At 38.2% G+C, this 24,803-nt stretch overlaps 1 protein-coding gene and 1 pseudogene across 2 annotated transcripts in view; both read right to left on the bottom strand.

Moving 5' to 3' along the window:
* The window catches only part of DNAH8 (dynein axonemal heavy chain 8), a 394,484-nt gene that overhangs the window by 260,016 nt on the left and 109,665 nt on the right, over positions 1 to 24,803 (bottom strand). For both annotated transcript variants that reach the window (XM_063707575.1, XM_019030248.4), the window contains exons 9-11: positions 17,461 to 17,574; positions 11,962 to 12,069; positions 7,255 to 7,356 (exon numbers count right to left, since the gene is read on the bottom strand). In XM_063707575.1, coding sequence (XP_063563645.1) covers positions 7,255 to 7,356; positions 11,962 to 12,069; positions 17,461 to 17,574 — 324 coding nt within the window. The remainder of the gene's footprint in view (positions 1 to 7,254; positions 7,357 to 11,961; positions 12,070 to 17,460; positions 17,575 to 24,803) is intronic.
* LOC109027142 (dnaJ homolog subfamily C member 2-like) lies at positions 4,608 to 6,388 on the bottom strand (annotated as a pseudogene).

The raw sequence follows: 24,803 nt of genomic DNA, 5'->3' as shown, positions 1-24,803 counted from the left end.
AGAAAACCAAGTTCCCATTTCTAATTCAGTCAGTAAATGGCTAGTAATCTTTAGGACCTTAAAAGAATAATGAGACTACATTGCTAAATTCTATGTAAAGAGTTATGGTTCCTGCCAATTGGCAAATTTGGGGGGAGTAATTTCTGACTCCTATTCCCAAAAATAACAAGAGAAGCTCTAGAGGAAAACATGGAATCCTACAAGTAGCAATAAAAACAACAGAAATGAGAAACTCCTAGGAAGATGATAAGTTGTTTTGAATCTGGGTATGAGGGGAGCAAGAATGATTAGGAAAACAGAAAGAAGATAAATAATATTAGTAAATAAGGAGACATCTTATATAGTAAGACAAAGTTTAGTAAGATAATATTATCAACAATAAGTCAATAAATCACAAATTTTAGACAAATTGGGGAAATTCCCCAAGAATATCAACTTACTAAAACTGACTCAAGAAGAAATAGAAAGTATAGTTAAATAGTTTCTTTTTAATAAACAGGCCGGGTGTGGTGGCTCATGCCTGTAATCCCAGCACTTTGGGAGGCCAAGGCAGGATGATGGCTTAAGCTCAGGAGTTTGAGACCACCTGGGCAACATAGCAAAACCTTGTCTCTACAAAAATAAAAAAAATTACCCAAGCATGATGGCATGCACCTGTGGTCCCAGCTACTTAGGAGGCAGAGGTAGGAGGAGCCCTTGAGCCCAGGAGGTCAAGGAGGCAGTGAACTTGATCAGGCTACTGCACTCCAGCCTGGGTGACAGAGTGAGGCTTTGTCTCGAAACGAACAAGCAAAATAAATAAATACATAAATAAGCAATAGTGTATTTGCAAAGCATATATATGATAAGGAATTAATATTCAGAATTTATAAAGAAATCCTACAACTCAACAACAACAACAAAAAACCCAAACAACCCAATTCAAAAATGGAGAAAGGGCCTGAGTAAATATTTCTCCAAAGATATACAAAGGGCCAATAAGCATATGAAAAGATGCTCAGCCATCACTAGCCACTAGGGAAAGCAAATCAAAACAACAATGAGATGTCACTTCACTCCATACACATTAGAATGGCTCTTATCAAAATAATAGAAAATAAAAAGTGTTGGCAAGGAAATGAAGAAATTGGAACCCTCCTGCATTGCTGGTGGAAATGTAAAATGGTGCAGCCACTGTGGAAAATTGTTTGGCAGGAACTCAAAAAGTTAAACATAGAATTACCATAAGACCCAACAATTCCCCTTCTAGGAATACACCCAGCAGAATTGAAAGCAGGGACTCAAACAGATACTTAAACACCAAATGTTCATAGCCACATTATTCACAATAGCCAAAAGGTAGTAACAAACCAAATGTGCATCAGCAGAGGAATGGATAAAAATATATGGACTATACATACAATGGAATATATTACTCAGCCATGAAAGGGAATCAAATTCTGATACATGCTAGAACATAGATGAAAATATTACACAAAGTGAAATAAACCAGACACAAAAGAACAAATATTGTTTAATTCCACTTATTTGAGGTACCTAGAATAGGCAAATTCATAAAGACAGACAGTCAATACAAGTTACTAGGGGCTAGGGCAGAGAGTTTGGGGAATTTTTTTTTTTTTTTCTGAGATGGAGTTTTGTTCTTGTTGCCCAGGCTGGAGTGCAATGGTGCCATCTCGGCTCACTGCAACCTACGCCTCCCAGGTTCAAGTGATTCTCCTGCCTCAGCCTCCTGAGTAGCTGTGACTACAGGAGCCTGCCACCACACCCAGCTAATTTTTGTATTTTTAGTAGAGACGGCGTTTCACCATGTTGGCCAGGCTGGTCTTGAACTCCTAACCTCAGGTGATCTGCCCGCGTCAGCCTCCCAAAGTGCTGGGATTACAGGTGTGAGCCACCGCGTCTGGCCTGAGTTTGGGGAATTATTTAATGGCTACAGAGTTTCAGTTTAGAATGATGAAAAAGTTCTGAAATGGATAGCAGTGATGGTTGCAAAACACTGTGAATGTAGTTAATGCCACTGAACTGTATGGTTAAAATAGTAAATTTTATGCTATTTTTATCATAATTAAAAAATTTTAATTATACAAAAAGAGAAGCAGGAAATTAAAAATCTTTTCACAAAGAACATGTCGATCCTAGATGCTTAACAGATGATTTCTATCAGACTTGCTTTTTGTTCAGTATTTCCAGTTTTATTTTTTTCCAGTTTTATTGAGGTATAATTGACAAATAAAAATTATATATATTTAAGGTACACAACATGATGTTTTGAAAGATGTATACGTTGTGAAATGTTCCAAAATCAAGCTAATTAGCACATCCTCACTTCACATAGTTACTTTTTGGGGTGGGGGGTGTGAGTTACTTTTTGGGGTTGGGGATGTGACCTACTTTCTTAGCAAATGTCAAGTATACAATACATGGTGCATGCCTGTAGTCCCAGTGACTAGGGAGGCTGAGGTGGGAGGATGGCTTGAGCCCAGGAGGCGGAGGTTGCATTGAGCTGAGATGGCACCACTGCACTCCAGCCTGAGCAACAGAGCCAGACCTTGTCTCAAAAAACAAAAACAAAACAGTATTGTGTACTATAGTCATCATACAGTACATTACATCTCCAGAATTTATTCATCCTGCATAACTGAAAATTTGTACTCTTTCACCAATATCTCGTCATTGTGCCATCCCTCTCCAGCCCCTGGTAACCACCATTCTACTCTCCACTTCTAAGAGTTTGACTTTTTTAGATTCCACATAGAGGTGAAAAAAGGCAGTATTTGTCTTTCTGTGTCTGGCTTATTTCACTTAGCATAATGAAATAAAGTTCAGCCATGTTGTCAAAAATGACAATATTTCCTTCTTTGTAAAGACTGAATAATATTCCATCATATATATGTATCCATACACACACACACACATACAAACACATACATATATACATACATACCCTACATACCCCATTTTCTTTATCCATTCATCTGTCAACAGGCACTTAGGTTGTTTCCATATCTTGGCTATTGTGAATAATGTTGCAATGAATATAAGAATGCAGATATCTCTTTGAGACAGTTATATCATTTCCTTTAAATATTTACCCAGAAATGAGATTACTGGATCATATGGTAGTTCTATTTTTAATATTGGGGGGAACCTCTATACTATGTTTCATAATGGCTACACTAATTTACATTCCTACCAAGAGCATGCACATCCTCACCAACACTTGTTATCATTTGTCTTTTTCTGTAGTAGGCATTCTAACAAGTGTGAGCTGATATTTCATTGTGGTTTTTAATTTGCAAAGCTGGAGGCATCACACTGCCTGATTTTATACTGTAGTATATTTTTATATACTACCAAGCCATAGTAATCAAAACAGCATAGTACTGGCATAAAAACAGACACATAGACCAATGAAACAGAATGGAGAACCCAGAAATAAATCCATGCATTATGGTCAACTGATCTTTGACAAAGGTGCCAAGAACACACAATGAGGAAAGGGCAGTCTCTTCAATAAATGGTCTTAGGAAAACTGGATATCCACATGCAAAACAATAAAATTGAACCATCGTTTCACATGACATACAAAAGTCAACTTAAAGTGGATTAAAGATGTAAAGATAAGACCTGAAACTGTAAAATTACTAGAGGAAAATGTCGGGGAAAAGCTACTTGGCAATGATTTTTTGGACGTGACCCCAAAAGTACAGGCAACAAAAACAAAAATAACAAATGAGATTGTATCAAACTATAAAGCTTTTGCACAGAAAAGAAAACAGAGTGAAGAGACAACCTCTAGATTGGAAGACAGTATTTGTAAACCATATATCTAATAGAGGTTTATTCCCAAAATATATAAGGAACTCAAACAACTCAATAGGAAGAAAATAAATAACCTGATTTTAAAAGGAGCAAATGAGGCCGGGCGCAGTGGCTTACGCCTGTGATCCCAACACTTTGGGAGGCTGAGGCAGGAGGATCACTTGAGGTCAGGAGTTCAAGACCAGCCTGGCCAACATGGTGAAACCCTTGTCTCTACTGAAAATACAAAAATTACCTGGGCATGGTGGCAGGCATCTGTAATCCCAGCTACTCAGGAGGCTGAAACTGGAGAATCGCTTGAACCTGGGAGGCAGAGGTTGCAGTGAGCCAAGACTGTGCCACTGCACTCCAGCCTGGGCAACAGAGCGAGACTCCATCTCAAAAAAAATATTTAAAAAATGGACAAAGGACCTCAAAAGACATTTCTCAAAAAAAAAAAAAAAACATACAAATAGCCAGCAGGCATTTGAAAAGGTGCTTAGCATCTCCAATTATCAGTTTTAGTTTTTAAATGCATACACAACACAGACTGTCCATAAGTCATTTCTCAGCTCCATTTGCATTCAGCAGTTGCTCCTGGGCATTTCATTGCCTTTACCACCTCAACAACTTCCTTATATTGTTTCTTGAGGTCCTCTTTTGTCCTGCCAGGCACTGCTCCCTCTATTTTTCCTCATCTTCAGGTACATCTGAAGGAGGCCTGCTTCATGTACTTGAGAGACTATTCCGTGTTCTTTTAAAGATTATCCAAAGCCTTTTTTGTCATCTTTTTTTTATGAGGGTCAAGTTTTTAGAGGTTCAATTTTCTTTGCCAAAAAGTTCTCGACTCCAAAAAAAGAATGTGTGTTCATATAATTGGTAATAACTTCCCATATTGAATTTGTTCATGCAGAAAAGGGGCCTATGGCTTTAATTAGTAACTGCAGACCAATGCTCCTCTGACCAATTTTTACTGCCATTTCCACCTTCGACAGTTGATTTCTCTGCATTCTTAGATGCTTGTCACACATAAGCCTCCCCTTCCTCTTTCTCTGTTCTAATTGGCTCATTTATTTCTTCCGTTTTTACGAGAGCAGCCATTCCTAGTGTTTTTGTAGATGAGGTATTTCACTGAAGTGCTATAAACTTGCTAGTTGAAGCCTATCACAGTTTTTCCACTTCTTCCACCTTTTTAAGCTGCTCCACTTATTGTCAGAAAAAGTGATTTCAGGTCTTCCTTGAATTTTGAAGGTTTGTCTTTTCCTTTTAACAACTCTTTTCTGGATATCTTTTCCCTTCTTTGCCAACAATGCTCGTTGTTTAACTTCCTCTTCTTTCTCCTTACCTATTCAAGCAGCTTCTAATTCAGCTTGTCTTCGTTTTTCTTTAGCCTCTTGCTTCTTCCATCTTGCTTCTTTCTCGGCTTTCTCTTCTTTTTTTAATGTTGAAACAGAGTCTTGCTCTCACCCAAGCTAGAGTGCAGTGGTGTGATCACAGCTCACCTCACTCAGCCTCAGCCTCCCAGGCTCAAGCAATTATCCTACCTCAGCCTCCCAAGTTGCTGGCACTACAGGTGCGCACCAACACACCTGGCTAAGTTTTTTGTAGAGACAGGGTTTCATCATGTTGCCCAGGCTGGTCTCGAACTCCTGGGCTCAAGCGATCCACCCGTCTTGGTCTCCCAAAGTGCTAGAATCACAGACATGAGCCACTATGCCTGGCCTTGGCTTTCTGTTCATTGAATTTTTTTATCCTTGTATCACAGCTATGTGTATTATCAACTAATGTTTTCAATTCATTTCTTCTTTCTTTCTTTGAGCTCTTGTTGCTCTGTTCTTCTTTTCAATCCCTCTCTTGTCACAATATTCTGCTTTTTTTCTTCTGTATTTAAATAAGAAAAATCTGTCCAAGCATAAAAACTATACCAGAAGGAATAAAATGATGAATTCATAACACCAGGTTTAGAAACTTTTTTTGGACCATCTGGAATTATTTTCGAATAGTGGGAAAAACACTTTGAAGAAACTGTCCCTTGCTTCACTTTTAGAAGGAACTGAGTTTCCAAATGTATGATCTACACTGTTAAATGCTCCTCTTATCACTGGGTCATACATTTTATAATTTTAGTGATGCAAGTGAAGTAGTCATTATCCCTTTCTTTTATTGGTTCACTGGCTGCTTTCCATGATGTTTTAAAACCACTACTTTATGAGCTGCTTTGATCTGTCTCTGTGTAGCTTTGTATCTTACATGGCTAAGTCCAAGAACTGCATAATGATCCTGATTCTTCCAGTCCTTGCGATCAACTGTTTTCAGCATGAGAAACACTAACTGCAATTCTTCCTCTTCTTATCCTCCAGTTCAGAGGTCAGAGCAAGGGTGATAGCAGTGCCCTGGCCAGGACAGCAGTCAGCACCAGGCCTGGGGGAATAATGGTTCCCATCCTGGGTGGAGGGCACTGGGCCACTTTTCAAACTTGACCTACCTGTTCAAGCCACACACCTTGGCACTACGAAGACCAGGGAACCTGCACACACAGATGACCAATAACCACTTCCAGATGGAGCCTTCCTGCTGTGGCCATTTCTTTCAAACTTTCAATGAACAGGTCACTTTAATTTTATACAAACTATTTCAGAAAATAGAAAATACTTCCCCCCACCCTCCATTTATTCTGAGACATTGATGCCAAAAACATAGACAAGGTCAGCATAAGAAAGGAAAATTACAGGTTCTCTCTCTCACCAATACAGCTTCCAAAAATCCTAAACAAAACTGTAGCAAACTGAATTTGAGTGTTTTTTAAAAAGATAATTACACCACGACCAAGTTGAGTTTATCCAGAAACGTTAGGACAGTTTAATTTTAGAAAGTCTAAAAATGTTATCTATCACATTAACAGACTGAGGAGCAAAATTCTATAAGCATCTCAATAAATATATGCAAAAGAAAATTTTTCAAATCTCATTCATAACTTTAAAAAATATCTCTTGGTACTAAACTAATCTTATCAAAGATATATTTAAATCTTACAAAAGCATCCAACTAAATGGGGGAAACGTTAGAAACACTGTCTTCTAAACCAGGATCAAAATTAGGATGGCAACTACTACCATGTCTATTTAAGGATACATGGTAATCCTAACCAATGCAAAAAAAGGCAAAAATTTTAATTGTAACAGGCTGGAATGAGATGTAGGGGCCAGAGCGTATGAAATGGCACACAGGAGTCTAACACAGGCAGCCATGGAGGAGATGAGAATTAAATTTTACCCTAAGAGAAGCACTAAATATAAAGGGAAATAGATAATAAGAATTGTATTCTTTTTATATTCTCAACACTACTCTGTAGGAAGTTTTTTCAGTTAACATATTTTGTGAATAAACAAAGTAAAATTGGGCAGGATGGGAAAAGATTTAGTTTATGAAAATAAAAGTACTTCTACAAACCTGAATTTTCTTTAGTACAACTGGCGTTTCCTGATCCCATACATGGTTTAATCCTCCATCAGTAATATATGCTTTACATGCTGTTACCATTTGATTTGTTACCTGAAATAAATATAGGTACGAAATAATTATATGTAAAAAGAGAAATAACATTTATATATAAATTTCAAACCACAAGCATAAAAATATGATAAAGAATAAACCTATGGGCCAAGTGCAGTGGCTCATGCCTGTAATCCCAGTACTTTGGGAGGCCAAGGTGGGAGGGTAACTTGAGCCCAGGAGTTCAAGGCCAGCCTGGGAAACAGAATGAGACCCTGTCTCTAAAAATAAAAAATAATAATAATAACATTTAAAAAAAACTAGAGAACTTGAAATTGGAATTTTCATTGTCAGAATTTTAAAAGAAATTCTATTGATGAACTGACCATCAATTGGTACAAAAATGAAGAGCAACACTCATAGGTGGGAACTGAACAATGAGAACACATGGACACAGGAAGGGGAACATCACACTCCGGGGACTGTTGTGGGGTGGGGGGAGGGAGGAGGGATAGCACTAGGAGATATACCTAATGCTAAATGACGAGTTAATGGGTGCAGCACACCAACATGGCACATGTATACATATGTAACAAACCTGCACATTGTGCACATGTACCCTAAAACTTAAAGTATAATAATAATAAAATTAAAAATAATAATAATAAATAAATAAAATACAATCCAAAAAAAAATGAAGAGCAAATGAGTGAGCCAGAAAAGGGCAAAAACAGAAGAAAAAAATTAAGAGAAATGGAAGTTAGATGCAAGGGGAGAGAATAAATTGAATGGGTAGGTGTGTTAGTCCATTTACATTGCTATCAAGGAATACCTGAGAATGGGTAATTTATAGAGAAAAGAGGTTTATTTGGCTCACAGCTCTGTAGGCTGTACATGAAGCATAGCACCGGCATCTGCTTCTGATGACGGCCCCAGGAAGCTTACAGTCATGGTAGAAAGCAAAGTGGGAACTGGCCTCGTATGAGAGCAAGCAACAGAGAGATGCCAGGATCTTTTAAACAATCAGCTGTTGCATGAACTCATTACCACAAGGAGGGCACCAAACCATTCATGAGGGATCCACCCCCATGGCCCAGACACCTCCTGCCAGGCCCCATCTCCAACACTGAGGATCACATTTCAACATGAGATTTGGAGGGGAAAAATATCCAAACCATATCAGTGAGCTAGGAATAATCCCAGGCAAAAGAGGACTGTTTCCCAGGAATAAAGAGAAAGGAAAGTCTTTGGATTGAGACAACTCAGCAAGTGTAGAACAAGATAAATGTAAAAAAAAAGTTTGAGATTTTAGAAATTCAAAGATAAAGAAAAAAAATCCTAAAAGCTTCCTGGGAGAATAAAACTAGTTACCTACAAAGGAAACAAGAATCAGATTAGCACCAAGCTTCTCCTCAACAATACTGAATACTAGACAATGATTGAGCAATATCTTCAACTTCCCAGGAGACAATGATGTCGAATTTAAAATCCAAGTCACACTAGCATTTGAGTGATCAGACAAAATGAAAGTGATTTTCAGACATGTAGAAATCCAGGAAGTTCACCACCCTGAAACCTCTCTGAAAGAATTTTTTCAGCAAAAGAAATAATGAATCCAAGAAGGAAAAAGATGTGGGAATCACAAAACAGTGGTGATAAATAAATTAGCAATACTTGGATTTTAGTCTGAATACTTGTTGATTCACAATGTTGAAAAAAATGTTAAGAATAATATGGAACTGTTAAAAAATTATTCAGTGATACTTGCAAAGCAAGAGACTTTATTCAGGACCATTGTGATAGGTATAGGGACCACTGCAATGGGATCTTGTAGCGGGAAAGAGAGATTGGGCTCAACTCTGAACACAGCGTGGGCAAGCAGGAATGTACAGCCAAGGGGCAGGATGGGAGTCAGTGGGTGGAAAATTATTAAGAGGAAACATCAGAGGTAAGGGGGATTTTGGTTAAACTGACCTAACAGGATTCTTGCTGAAGACAGGCCAAAGTGATCAGACAACACCTGGGGGGTTGGGAGGAATGAAAACCTGATCAGATATCTAGAGTCATCAGATATCGAGAATGGGGGGTTCTTGCTAAACTGACTTAGCAGGGTTCTTTGCTCAAACTAGATTTCACTAGAAAGTGCAAAGGTGGGCCTACCAGAAGATTCAGCAGCCAAGCAAAGAATCGTTGTCAGAACTAAAAATGATCTCAATGTGGGATATATATGGCAAGAATGAGAGAGACAGGTAAAGAGGAAGGATTCTGAGAGTCTTGTCGTATTTAGGACATAGTGATTAAGCCTATACTTTGCTTTTTAAAAAAACTTAAAATGTGACTATGACTTTATATATTTCGTTATGCTTGAATAATTTACAAATAAATTCTATTCATGTGGGTTTTTTGTTGGTGGTGGTTTTTTTGTTTGTTTGTTTGTTTGTTTGTTTGTTTTTTGAGACAGGGTCTTTCTCTCTTGCCTAGGCTGGAGTGCCATGGTGTTATCACAGCTTACTGCATTCTTGAACTCCCAGGCTCAAGGGATCCTCCTGCCTCAGCCTCTGGAATAGCTAGGACTACAGGCACACACCACCATGCCCAGCTAACTTAAAAAAATGTTTTTTGTAGAGCCAAGGTCTCTCTATGTTGCCCAGGTTGGTCTCAAACTTGTGAGCTCCAGCGATCCTCCCACCTCAGCCTCCCAAAGCGCTGGGATTACAGCCTGAACCACCATGCCTGGTCTCATGTGTTGCTTGAGTAATTTCTCAAATTATCTTAAATAAGACCAATATCCCTGATGAACATCGATGCAAAAATCCTCAATAAAATACTGGCAAACCGAATCCAGCAGCACATCAAAAAGCTTATCCACCATGATCAAGTGGGCTTCATCCCTGGGATGCAAGGCTGGTTCAACGTACACAAATCAATAAACATAATCCAGCATATAAACAGAACCAAAGACAAAAACCACATGATTATCTCAACAGATGCAGAAAAGGCCTTTGACAAAATTCAACAACCCTTCATGATAAAAACTCTCAATAAATTAGGTATTGATGGGATGTATCTCAAAATAATAAGAGCTATTTATGACAAACCCACAGCCAATATCATACTGAATGGGCAAAAACTGGAAGCATTCCCTTTGAAAACTCGCACAAGACAGGGATGCCCTCTCTCACCACTCCTATTCAACATAGTGTTGGAAGTTCTGGCCAGGGCAATTAGGCAGGAGAAGGAAATAAAGGGCATTCAATTAGGAAAAGAGGAAGTCAAATTGTCCCTGTTTGCAGATGACATGATTGTATATTTAGAAAACCCCATCATCTCAGCCCAAAATCTCCTTAAGCTGATAAGCAACTTCAGCAAAGTCTCAGGATACAAAATCAATGTGCAAAAATCACAAGCATTCTTATACACCAATAACAGACAAACAGAGAGCCAAATCATGAGTGAACTCCCATTCACAATTGCTTCAAAGAGAATAAAATACCTAGGAATCCAACTTACAAGGGATGTGAAGGACCTCTTCAAGGAGAACTACAAACCACTGCTCAATGAAATAAAAGAAGATATAAACAAATGGAAGAACATTCCATGCTCATGGGTAGGAAGAATCAATATCATGAAAATGGCCATGCTGCCCAAGGTAATTTACAGATTCAGTGCCATCCCCATCAAGCTACCTATGACTTTCTTCATAGAATTGGAAAAAACTACTTTAAAGTTCATATGGAACCAAAAAAGAGCCCGCATTGCCAAGTCAATCCTAAGCCAAAAGAACAAAGCTAGAGGCATCACGCTACCTGACTTCAAACTATACTACAAGGCTACAGTAACCAAAACAGCATGTACTGGCACCAAAACAGAGATATAGACCAATGGAACAGAACAGAGCCCTCAGAAATAATGCTGCATATCTACAACCATCTGATCTTTGACAAACCTGACAAAAACAAGAAATGGGGAAACAAACACCGCATGTTCTCACTTATAGGTGGGAATTGAACAATGAGAACACACGGACACAGGAAGGGGAACATCACACACTGGGGCCTGTCATGGGGTGGAGGGAGGGGTGAGGGATAGCATTAGGAGATATCCCTAATGTTAAATGACGAGTTAATGGGTACAGCACACCAACATGGCACATGTATACATATGTAACTAACCTGCACATTATGCACATGTACCCTAAAACTTAATGTATAATAAAAAAAGAATGACATTGGCTAGCAAATTTAAATATATATTGTTTAATCATTTTTAAAAAATTATTTTAAATAATTAACCATGCGGTGCTACACAGGAAAATTTTACACAAACTATAGTGTTGATGGGAGTAGCTAAAGAAGCACTGTTAATAGTAGACACACTCCTATCTCTTGGGTAGAATCAAAACTATTTGAAATGAATAAATTAAAAAACCACCAGGCACATTTTCTTTAAGTATTGGGGCTTACATCTGATAAACAGAAAAGTACCAATTACTCCCTTCAATTAAGTACAACTGAGTCCAGTCAACGCCTTTCTCTTCTTGTCCACTGGAATTATTAAAACTCTGAGAGGCACTTAGGCTTCCAAATTCCCTTCCTAGGGCTCAGAAGGAAAGATTTGCTAACTTTTTCACAGGATGACACGTAATTTCCTCCCATAGAAACTTACCTTGATAAACAATGAGGTCATTCTCTCTGAGGTATTATAATACCTTGACACACCGTGAATCATTCTGATGGCATTAATCAAATTTTGTATTCCATGTGCCATGGAAACCTAACATTGAAACAAATTAAGTGAATTCCATCATATGCATATAGTTTTAATAACCAATATTCTATAATACTCAAAACTCTAAAGGTACAATACACAAAATAGTATAGCATTTTTAGCTTAAAGTCAAATTTTACTAAATGCAATGCAGTATTCTAGACTAGACCCTGGAACAGATAATAGGACATTAGTTTTGACAAACAAACTAAGGTAATACAGGATGTTAACAGGAGAAACTGGGTAAAGAGAATTCTGTGCTATCATTGCAACTTTTCTGTAAATCTGAACTTAAAAGTTTATCTAAAATTAAATTTTAGAGGTGAGAACCATTTTAAGGTTAATAGTTCATTCTGCTCTTTTTAAAGGTGAAGAAACTGATACCTTGAGGGGTAAAGTGACTTTCTTAAGGTCATAAGCCCAGCTAAAATAGAAATCAGACTAGCATTCATTTTCTTTTATGCAACTCAGTTCGTGTTTTAGCAATCCTACCAAGTGCCATTAGGCTCTGAAGATATTGGAAGAAATCCAAACCTATTCATGAGTAGCTCACAGCAGAGCGGAAGAGATACACACAAACAAGTAAAACAAGTAGAACAAGGTAGAGCAAAGCAGAACAAGTACAACAAGGATATAAAACAATCCTGAACATAAACTGAATGCTTACTATATTCCAGGCACTAGGCTAAGAGCGTTAGCATATTATTCTAAGATATGCTGACAACAACCCTTGAAGGTACGTTTGATTACATCAGACATAAAACATCGCGGATTGTAAGATTGCACCATTATTTTCTGTGCTATTGAGAAAGAAAAAAGACACCCAAGATGAGGAATCTAACTCCTACATAATACTAGGCCACCAGTGGGTCCTCCCTGTTAAGGTAAACATGAAATAAACCAACCATGGAGAAAAAGAGAGAAACAAAATGTACATGCTACCAGGAGGAGGAAAGAAACCAAACTCCTTTGAGAATGTATGCACAGGTACTCAACTGCAGTCTGAATTCATACGAATGGCACCAAAATCAAAAACAAAACAAAACAAAAAAAACACCCTCAAGGAGAGAACTAATAATTTAAGGTAGTATCAAGTCACATCCACAATGATTCACAAAACCTAACTGACTAAACTATGTCCTGAGTTCAGGGATATTAAAATGTGAAAAAAATGTCTTAGAATCTATAAAATAAAGCATTATCATTATTCCCATTTTGCAAGTGAGAAAACAGAGAGGTAGAGAAGTTAAGTCCCTTGCCTAAGATCCAACAGCTGTAAGTTACATAGTGGAGATTTTGAGACCCTGCTTCTAACCATGATGCAAATCACTACAGGAGAACAGACAAAACCAATGGCATCCCTCCCTTCAAGGAACTTTCCTTTTAATTGATAAGACAAGATAAAATATATAAAATGTTTTTTTAATGGTGATGGAAGAAATACAGCCAAGAAAAACAACTACCGATTACTGTATGGTATGTCCTAGGTGTGGGGTGTAACTATGGAATAATTAAATCAGTTTTATGTGGCTTATGGAAATTAACACCATTACTTTATAGTTAACCTTCTATGTCAGAATTCATATTATATATGGTATCTGTAGATCAAAAAGATCCTAATAAAAATATGCCTAGAAAGAGTCCCTTCCACCCTTGCTAAGTCATGTCTACAAAGTACCACTAAACTCCAATAAAGAGGGCTCAGGGATGGCATCAAATGGGTGCTTCAGGAAAACGTCCTTCCTCTGAACTTTAAACATCATTATTTACAATAGTAGCTCCTTGAGTGCACTGTTCTTGTCCATCTATATACAGTGCTCAGATATCTCATATGTCAAACATATAATAGTAAGATATGCCTAAAGCACAATACCAGGGCGATTAAAAAAATGAAACATACATAAAACTTATGAACCAGAAATGGAAGCATGAATCCCCTGCACTTTTCCTACCCAAATGACAGTTATAAACTAAAAAGCAATTGCTGGTTACTTTTAATCAGAATAAAGAAAATGAGGGGGAAAAAGGAATTGTTGAAAGTACAGATATAGTGGGTGTATGAGTGGGAAGCAATTATATGACTCAATGCTATTAGTACTTCTGTCATTTCAAAAGGTAATGCTTGAAACCTTCCTACATCAGAGAATATAAAAAGCTCAACAACAACAAAATAACAATAATAAGGCACATCCATGGTTAGAGTAATTGAACAAAGCTTTTTAAAATTACTAGGATAAAAAAAATCAGAACTAAATGATTTTTAAATTATATGAATTAAAACAAGTCTTTTGAATCAAGAAGTTGAAATCAGTATACCTTAAAATTTGGAGTCTTGATAGCAATGAAGAGTATTCTTTCTTTCAAGTTTACTTTTTATAATAAAAAGCTTTAAATATATAGAAAAGTACAGAGAAAAATATAATGACCACCTACTCCCATCATTAGATTTGACAAACGTGAACATTGTGCCATATTCACTTCATCTATTATTTTTTCACATCAAGAGCTACTTGCGGTAGCCCTGGAGTAGGCTTTAAGTATTATGTGTATTTCATATTTGCATCTTCAAATCTTGTGAGCAATCCAAAATGCTTGTGACATGTAATAATTTTAATTTTTCTTGGACAGAAATTTTAATTGCTCACATTGTAAAGTTGGGGAATTAAGTCATTGAGCTGTCAAGTAAGCCAAGCAATGGCCTTACTTCTCCAACACCATATACAATTTGATTTTCTTTACTTGGGGTCATGTGCACAGAAATACCTAAGAAATAGTATAAATGTTCTTATATTAAACACATTTTACAAAGGTTCACAACACAAGTCCAGCTAGTAGTAGCAGGGGTAAAAATGAGAAGAATGAAGTTTAAGAAAGTCATAATTCTTGGTGGGGAGGAAGGGAGAGAGGTGTGAGCTGAAAAACTTCCTATTGTGTACCGTACTCACTACCTGGGTGACAGCATCCATACCCCAAACCTCAGCATCACGTCATATACCCACATAACAAACCTGCACATGTACCCCCGAATCTAAAATAAAGCTGTAATTTTTTAAAAAGTCATCTCTTTGCAAATAATAGTAATAAGTTTTAAATAAAATCTACAATCTTTTTATGGACTCAATTAAAAGACTCTGCTTCTAAAGTCTTCCTGTCCCCTCTCATGGTGCTCCCTGATGGATAATGGATTCCTCATGGCAGTAAGAAATGCAATTGTCCAAGACTCTCAACTGACATTTTCCCCTCCCCTTTCATATTAAACTTCTTGAATACTAACACTCTCTTGGAAAAATTATGAACTGCCTTTACACCTCCTTCTTCTCCAAATCTAAGTGATATAGGCCATAACCTCTTTCCTTCTCCCTGCCTCTGGGATGAAACCTACATTGACCCAAGAAGGTTGGTCAACAAAACCATGTGGCCAGTGCTGCCACCTATATGGAAGATTTGACTACTTCTTAAAAAATTAGAATGAAGAATATTGACATAGATATCAGACACAAATTAAATTAATTTGAAAGCGTTGGGCCGTGCACGATGGCTCACGCCTGTAATCCCAGCACTTTGGGAGGTGGAGGCGGGCGGATCACTTGAGGTCGGGAGTTTGAGAGCAGCCTGGCCAACATGGCGAAACCTTGTCTCTACTAAAAATACAAAAATTAGCCGGGCATGGTGGCATGTACCTGTAATCCCAGCTACTCAGGAGGCTGAATCAGGAGAATTGCTTGAACCCGGGAGGCAGAGGTTGCAGTGAGCAGAGATAGCACCACTGCACTCCAGCCTGGGTGACAGAGAGAGACTCCATCCCGGGGTGGTGGGGTGGGGGGAGGAAGGAAAGAGGAAGCATTTCAACTTAGAGAATACCTTGAAGAAGCAACATAGTAAAGTGGAAAAATAATACAACCCATAATGCTAGAGATAGCTAGTTTCCAATTTGGTCCCATCATGGATCATCATAGAAATGTTCAAACTCGGTTTCCAAATCTTTGAAATGAGGGTCATTGTGCATAGAGAATGAAAACATATTTAAAGCATGTAGCACAATGCCTATAACAAAAGTTCAAGGATTCTCAAGCCTGGGAACATCTTTAAAAATACAGCTGTCTGGGCAGCCCTCCTGCCTACAAATTATTTACAAAAGAAGTAATATCCAGGAAAAATGGAGAAATCCTGCTCTAAGTTCTCAATAACTACTAGCTTCCTTGACTTCTCCTTCTATTAAATAAAGGATAGAGATTTTTTAAATTTTCATATTTTATATGAAATATTATGAAATACCAGATTATAAATTTGAAGTTAATATAAACTTTTAAAAAATAAAAGCAAATGGTAGTGCTAACATGTTCTTTAAAGGATCTCTATTGAAATATTATGAGAAGAGTAGGCTAGAAATTAGAAGATGGGTTCTGTCCTGCATCCCTGATTAGCTGAGTGATGCTGGCAAAGTCACTACACCATGATGAGTTTTGGTTTCCTAATCTGTAAACGGGGAAATATCTACCTTGATAGGCAGCCCCAAAGATGGCCCCAGTGATGCTCACCCACATAGTACTCACACCCTTGTATACTCCCCTACCCACCCAGAGTGAACCAGATTCACTTGCTTCTAGCCAATAGAATACAACAGAAATGATGGGCTGTCACTTCAGAGATTAGGTTATAAAAAGAAGGTAGATTCCAACTTGGGTGTTCTCTCATTCTCTTGCTCACTCTTGGATCACTCACTCCAAGGGAAGCAAGTTGCCAGGTGGAGAGGCCCACGTGGCTAGGGACTGGGGCCTGCCAATAACCACATGAGTGAACTGAGAAGAAGACTCTCCCCAGTCAGCCTCCCCCACTTAGCCTGTGGGCAACCTCATGAGAGACCTTGAAGCAGAAGCTCTTAGCTATGCCTTGCTTGGATTCCTGAGCCACAGAAACTCTGACATGATGAATGCTCATTGTTTTTAAGCCACTCAGTCCTGAGGTTATTTGTTATGCAGCAAAGGGTAAGTAATATATTAATATTTGTCTTGCACATACTATACTAATGATTCACTATATATTTAAATATGGGTTAAAATATTAAATATAGTTTATCATTCTTCATAAACACATAAGAGGAAAATATATATTTTAAATAACTTTTGGCAGGATGTTTTTCCCCAATATACACATATTAAAGATTTTTAATGCATTAATTATACAAGTCAGTTTCTTAAATTGTACTTTTTTTTTTTTTATACATGGGGTCTTCTTGCTCTGTCACTCAAGCTGGAATGCAGTGGCACAACCATAGCTCACTGCAGCCTTGCACTCCTGGGCTCAAGCGATCCTTCCACCTCAGCCTTCTGAGTAGCTAGAATCACAGGTGCGAGCCACTGCACTCAGTTTAAAATTGTACTTTAAAAGCATACTTACTAGGTCATGGTTATAGAGAGGTTGACACACTTTTTCCAAAGTATACAAATATCTGACATTATCTTTGGATTCATTTGCTGTATCAGTGATTCTTGCATCCAAATCACGCCAATTCTAAGAAAAAAAGGTATAAGAATTCTATGAAACATCCAAATATATCAGTGTGCTAAAGTTTACTCAGGAAATTCAGTCTTCCCTAATCATACATATACTAAAATGGTAGATATTTAAGTGTGATTAATATATGTTTTTCTTATAATACTTAAGACAAAGTTACAACAAGCACCTTAAATGATTTACTAAAACTGAAGACTCATTCTGTTTATAATTAAAATCCTGTCTGTAGGCTTGAACTGGACCTGCTTCTAACAGGAATGACTTTTCCAGGTTAATTATTTGTGACATTATATTACTCTGGGTCTTCAAGAATGGGTCAAGTTATTAAAACAGAACATTATGGCAGGGCGTGGTGGCTCACGCCTGTAATCTCAGCACTTTGGGAGGCCAAGGTGGGCGGATCACAAGGTCAGGAGATCGAGACCATCCTAGCTAACACGGTGAAACCCCGTCTCTACTAAAAATACAAAAAATTAGCTGGGCGTGGCGGCGGGCGCCTGTAGGCCCAGCTACTCAGGAGGCTGAGGCAGGAGAATGGCATGAACCCGGGAGGCAGAGCTTGCAGTGAGCCAGAGATCGCGCCACTGCACTCCAGCCTGGGCGACAGAGTGAGACTCCGTCTCAAAAAAAAAAAAAGAACATTATTCAAAACAAAACCTTACTAGCAAAGTGAAGTCAATCTGAAATCAACAGTTTCTTGTAAGTGGTCATCAAATAGTACCTGCTTAAATAACTGATTATGAGAAAGTTCTTCCTGTAATCTCTGCTCATCTGCAGTTTTGCGTAATGGAGCCTAGTGAACACACAGCATCCCTTCAAATGTTTGAAGACCTTTACCATATCATCACTAAGACTTTTATTCAAAGATGAGCACTCTGTGTGCCTTTAGTCATTTAATTAGACATTGTCTTTTTTTTTTTTTTTACTTTAAGTTCCAGGATATAAGTGAAGAATGTGTAGGTTTGTTACATAGTATGCATGTGCCATGGTGGTTTGCTGCTCCTATCAACCCCTCATCTAGGTTTTAAGCCCTGCATGCATTAGCTATTTGTCCTAATGCTCTCCCTCCCCTTTCCCCACTGACCCCCTGACAGGCTTCAGTGTGTGATGTTCCCCTCCCTGTGTCCATGTGTTCTCATTGTTCAACTCCCACTTATGAGTGAGTACATGTGGTGTTCGGTTTTCTGTTCCTATGTTAGTTTGCTGAGGATGATGGCTTCCAGCTTCATCCGTGTCCCTGTAAAGGACATGATCTCACTCCCTTTTATAGCCATATAGTACTCCATGGTGTATATGTGCCACATTTTCTTTATCCAGTCTATCATTGATGAGCTTTTGGGTTGGTTCCAAGGACATGGTCTTAATAGCTTCAACCTCTTGGCCTTTCTACTTTGGACACACACAACATCACTCTAAACACATATGCCTCAGGAATGAAAGGAAGCCTTCAGTGTGATCTGGTCAATGCTGAGAAAAGCCAAATCATCACCTTCCTTTCTTCTGGAAACTATACCTCTCATAAAGCAGCCTAGGATCAAGTTGACTTGCATCAGTAATATCATTCTATCAGTGGATTCAACTAAAACTGTTAAGTCTTTATTCAAAGTTGATCAATTTCTCTCCTTCAAATTCTTTCAGGATTTTTAACCTATTCTCAATAAATGTTATCTTATTATTATTATTTTTTTTTTTTTTTGAGACGGAGTCTTGCTCTGTCACCCAGGCTGGAGTGCAGTGGCGCGATCTCAGCTCACTGCAAGCTCCGCCTCCTGGGTTCACGCCATTCTCCTGCCTCAGCCTCCCAAAGTGCTGGGATTACAGGCGTGAGCTGCTATCTTATTATTAACTGACCACTCTTACATACTAGGGATGATAAAATCAAGTGCCTGCTTGAGAATTGGTCAGAGATGAAGAGAGCATGAAATGGAGAGGTCTACTCAGCAAAAACAGAAATAATATGCTCTGAACAAAACCATTTTAAAAAACAATGGGAGCCAAACAGTTTGTCAACAAACCCATCCAACAATGAGGTTGGGATATCAGTATGGCACCCCCACTCTTACCACTGAAGACGTTCTTGGATCTTTACATTGTCATCCAATATATTTCTTTCCCTCCCTCCTCAGTGTCATTCATAGATTTACTACCACATTTGCTTTGTATCCTTTCTAAAGACTACAGATTAATATTTTTAATACAAAATGTCTGAAGGTCACTATGGCAGATCATTAGAGACCTCTCTCCAAGAGCTTAAATTGTATATGCCTTTGATCCACAAATTCATAAATTTTCTCCTAGGAATATGCCTTAGAGAAATTCTCACACATGTGCACCAGGAGACATGAATAAGAATGTCCTTTGAATCATTGCTTGCAATAACCCCAAACTAGAAACAATCCAAATGTCCATTCTGGGATAATAGATAAATAAATTGTGGTGCATTCATGCAACAGAATATGATACAGCAATAAAAACAAAGGTAGCAAATGAATAATAATGCACACATTAACATGATGAATTCTCACAAATAATGTTGAGTAAAAGTTGGTTGCAGAATATATGATATGACTCCATTTACATACATTTCAAAAATATGTAAAACTAAGTCTCAAAATTTGGTATTTTGGAGAAAAAAACTGTATAAACTTATTTCAAAATGTATACCAAAGGATGAAAACATATGAATTGTTAAGACAAATCTGGAAAAGAAGAACAAAGAGTAGATGTACAAAAATTATGATGATTACAAGAAAATGACAAACAGTGGCCGAGCGCGGTGGCTCACACCGGTAATCCCAGCACTTTGGGCAGCCAAGGCGGGCAGATCACAAGGTCAGGAGTTCAAGACCAGCTTGGCCAACATAGTGAAACCTTGTCTCTACTAAACATACAAAAATTAGCTGGGTATGGTGGCATGTGCCTGTAGTCCCAGCTACTCAGGATGCTGAGGCAGGAGAATTGCTTGAACCTGGGAGGTGGAGGTTGCAGTGAGCCAAGATCGCACCACTGCACTCCAGCTTGGGCAACAGCATGAGATTTTGTCTCGAAAAAAAAAAAAAGAAAGAAAATGACAAACAGTGCTCAGAAAATTAGCCAGCCATTTGGGAAAAAGAATGCTAGCTCAAGAGGTAAGTGCATGACCTTATATCCTGCTTCCCCTCCAATTAACTCTGTGACCTTGAACAAGAAACTTAATCTCTCACTGTTCTATATACAAAATGGGGAAGATAATAATAAGATCCACCTGATCCAGCTGATGTGAGGATTAAATGAAATGTTATAGGTAAGATACTGAACACAATGCTTGGCACATAGTAAGCACACAATAAATGTTAGTTGCTATTATTATCATTATTATTAAATCTTACATGATTCACACAAATAAATTCCAAGCTAACTGAAGAATAAAGTATAAAGAAATAAAACCCTAGAAATAGAAGAAAAGGGTAATTCTATTTTAAATTTAAGTTAACCTTAATTTCTTCTTCTTTTTTTTTCTTTTTTGAGATGGAGTCTCACTCCCAGCGCACAGGCTGGAGTGCAGTGGCACGATCTCAGCTCACTGCAACCTCTACCTCCCGGGTTCAAGCGATTCTCCTTCCTCAGCCTCCCGAATAGCTGGGATTACAGGCATGCACCACCACTCCTGGCTAATTTTTGTATTTTTAGTAGAGACGGGGTTTTGCCATACCGGCCAGGCTGGTCTCGAACTCCTGACCTCAGGTGATCCACCCACCTCGGCCTCCCAAAGTGCTGGGATTACAGGCGTGAGCCACCACGCCCAACCAATTTATTCTTCTTAAGAAGGTCTTTTTAAACAATACATGAAAGACAAAAGCAATAAAAGGCTGAAAAAATTAATTCATCTAAATATAAAAAAATTCATTATAAATGATTCCATTTAAAAAAAAATTAAAACACAAGCAACAAATAAGCACATCTGGCAACCAGATTTTGGTTCCTAAATACTACTCTCCAATAAAATAAACCCAGGATCCTTGGAGAAGTGCTGATCCCAGGACTAGGGCAGAACAAATACAAAATGAGCCTTAAGCATTTATCTAGTGTTAGAGAGTAAAGAAGTGGTCCAAACAGAGTAAGGGAATCAGAAGGAAACACACAAGCCAACCTGAAAGATTTCCTGATGGCCAAAGAGGAAACAATTTGAGCAACAAACTAAATAATGATAGTATTCGATTATAACCGAAAGCATGAAATAAATACCCATGAGGCTATATTAATGAAAATAAACAATCACATACATAACTACAGTGAGAGAAGAGACAACATTTTCTTACATAAGAATTCTGATTAATAAACGTGGAAGGAATGAGGGAACTAGAAAACCACCATTGGCATACCACAGTAATGACGGCTGCAGTCAAGACCCACCTATGAAAGCTATTCATGTAGTTTAAGGTTATTTTCCACAAAATACAATACGTGTACAGTACAGAGACCTGGCAAATTCCACCCTAACTAAATGATCAATTTTAAAACAGTAATAAGGCACATCAATATAATGTACTGCCTGGTAAGTCGTACTGGGAAGAGCACATCAACTCTGGCATTCTTGCCAAAGATGCATAACCTCAATGTATTCACGAGAAACCATCAGACAAACCCAAATTGAGAGACATTCTCCTAAATAACTGACCATTACTATTCAAAAGTATCAAGCTCACGAAGTACAACTACAGACTAAGGAACTGTTCCATTGGAGGAGGCTAAAGAGACATGACAGTCAAATGTAAATAGGATCCTGGATTGGATCCCAGAACAGATAAAAATACATAAGTGGAAAACCTGGAGAAGTATAAATTGTGTGTAGCATCACTAATAGTATTGTACCAATGTTATCCCTTCATTTTGATCATTGTGCAATAGTTTTAAGATGTTAACATTAGGGGAAGCTAGATGAAGAGCAGGCAGGAACTCTCTGTACTATCCTGGTTGACTCTTCCATAAGTCTAAAATGATTTCAAGTGTTGAAGTTTTAAAAAATACAAGCCACAGACTAGGAAAAAGTTTGCATTGTAATTGTCAAAGTCCATATGGGGGTCTGGGATTTTACCCTGCTTAGAAGTTAATGCATTAGCCTTTTACTGTTTTATGGATGAAGGGAGAAAACATGAGATTTGGGTTCAGAGACAAGGATTTTATTACATCACAGCAAATGGCATGAGCATTATGTTGCATTTGTTCCCCCATGACCCTAAATACCCACACACTGATGCTTGCACCTGCAGTAGGTTGTGTTACAGGTGAGGAACACTGAGTTTAGGGGAATTTATCCTTTTTACAGTAAGCGGTAAGTAATTCTGCTCTTTGTCTGGGGGACACGTGAACTGACCCCTCAAGGTTGCTCACTGCAAACACAACTCTGAGAGATGTTCAGATAAAGAGCAGTATGGGCCTTGCATTCTTTTCATATATAGTGAAAATGTGCAGAGATGCCCAGGAGTCATGGTGAATTACTTCATCCAACAAATATAACGAGTGATTAATATCCATATTACATAAAGGACTCCAAGTGGCCGGGCACAGTGGCTCACGTCTGTAATCCCAACACTTTGGGAGTGTGAGGCAGGAGGATTCCTTGAGCCCAGGAGTTTGAGACCAGCCTGGGCAACACAGTGAGACCCTATCTCTATAAAAAAAATTGTTTAAAAATTAGTTAGGCACATTGGCACATGCCTGTAGTCTCAGCTACTCAGGAGGCTGAGGCAGGAGGATCACTTGAGCCCGGGAGGTCGAGCATGCAGTGAATCATGATAGCGCCACTGCACTCCAGCCTAAGTGACGAAGAGAAGCCTGTCTCAAAAAAAAATAAAAAATAAAGAACTCCTATAAATCAGTACAAAACAATGTCTGAATTTTTCTAAATAAAGGAAAGATACAAAAAGAAAATTCACAAAAGAAATATGAATAGCCAGTAAGCATGCAAAAACTGAACAACTTCACTACTAAGAAGGAAAGAACAAAATAAAACAAGCCATTGTCCATATGTCAGGTTGGCCCCCCAAAAATTTTTTTTTAGTTTTTTTAATGAGATAGGGTCTCGCTACATTGCCCAGCCTGGAGTGCAGTGGCTATGCATAGGCATGATCCCACTATTGATCAGCACAAGAGTTTTGATCTGCTCTGTTTCTGACCCTGATCAGTTCACCCCTCCTTAGGCACCCTCATCACCCCACTCCTGGGACATCACTACTGTATCGATGCCAAACATAATGTGGACAGCCAATCAACATAGTGCACTACAGCTCAAAATTCTTGAGTTCATGCAATCCTCTTGCCTCAGCCTCCCAAGTAGCTCACACTACAAGTGTAGGCCACCATGCCTGGCAAAAAAATAATAATAATAATAACTGAACTGATAATTAGTACTGAAAAGTTGTGGAGTATCCAACCTAAGGAAATATTTGCATATGGACATATAAAAGCTTCAACTGCAGCAATATTTATAAACACATAGAAAAGGAACCATTTTCCTTAAAAAGTTAAGCATAGAGTTAACATGTGACCCAGAAATTCCACCCCTAGGTATAATAACCAAGACAAATGACAATATATATCAACACAAAAAGTTGTACAGTACATGAATGTTCATAGCAGCGTTATGCATAATTGCCAAAAAAATGGGGACAACCCAAATGTCCATAAACTGATCAACAAAATGTGGTATATTCATACAACAGAATATGATTCAGCCATAAAAAGGAATGACATACTGATACAGGCTACAACATGGACAAAACTTGAAAACATTATGCTAAGTGAAAGAAACCAGTAACAAAAGGCAAAGAATCTACTATTCCATTTATATAAAATGTCCAGAATAGGCAAATCTAGACAGAGGGCTGGGGGGAAGGGGGAATGTTGGAAATGGGAAGGTGAGAGCTGAAGGATATAGAGTTTCTCTCTGAGGTGATGAAAATGTTCTAAAATTGGATCGTGGTGATATTTGTGCAACTATGAATACACTAAAAATATCTGAATTGTTCACTTTAAATGGATAAAATAAATAGTATGTGAATTATAACTCAGACTTGCAAAAAAAGAAAGGGGAAAATTGGTCCACAAACAGGGAAATGATCAGATAAAACCTAACAGGCTACATTAACATTTTGGGCAAGGCACAGTGACTTACACCTGTAATCCCAGCACTTTGGGAGGCTGAGGTGGAAGAATCGCTTGAGCCCAGGAGTTCAAGACTAGCCTGG

The sequence above is a fragment of the Gorilla gorilla genome, chromosome 5, assembly GCF_029281585.2.
Source record: "Gorilla gorilla gorilla isolate KB3781 chromosome 5, NHGRI_mGorGor1-v2.1_pri, whole genome shotgun sequence".
NCBI classification, from domain to species: Eukaryota; Metazoa; Chordata; class Mammalia; order Primates; family Hominidae; genus Gorilla; species Gorilla gorilla.
The sequence above is the reverse complement of the archived record's forward strand: the minus strand, read 5'-3'. Positions and strand labels throughout refer to the sequence as shown.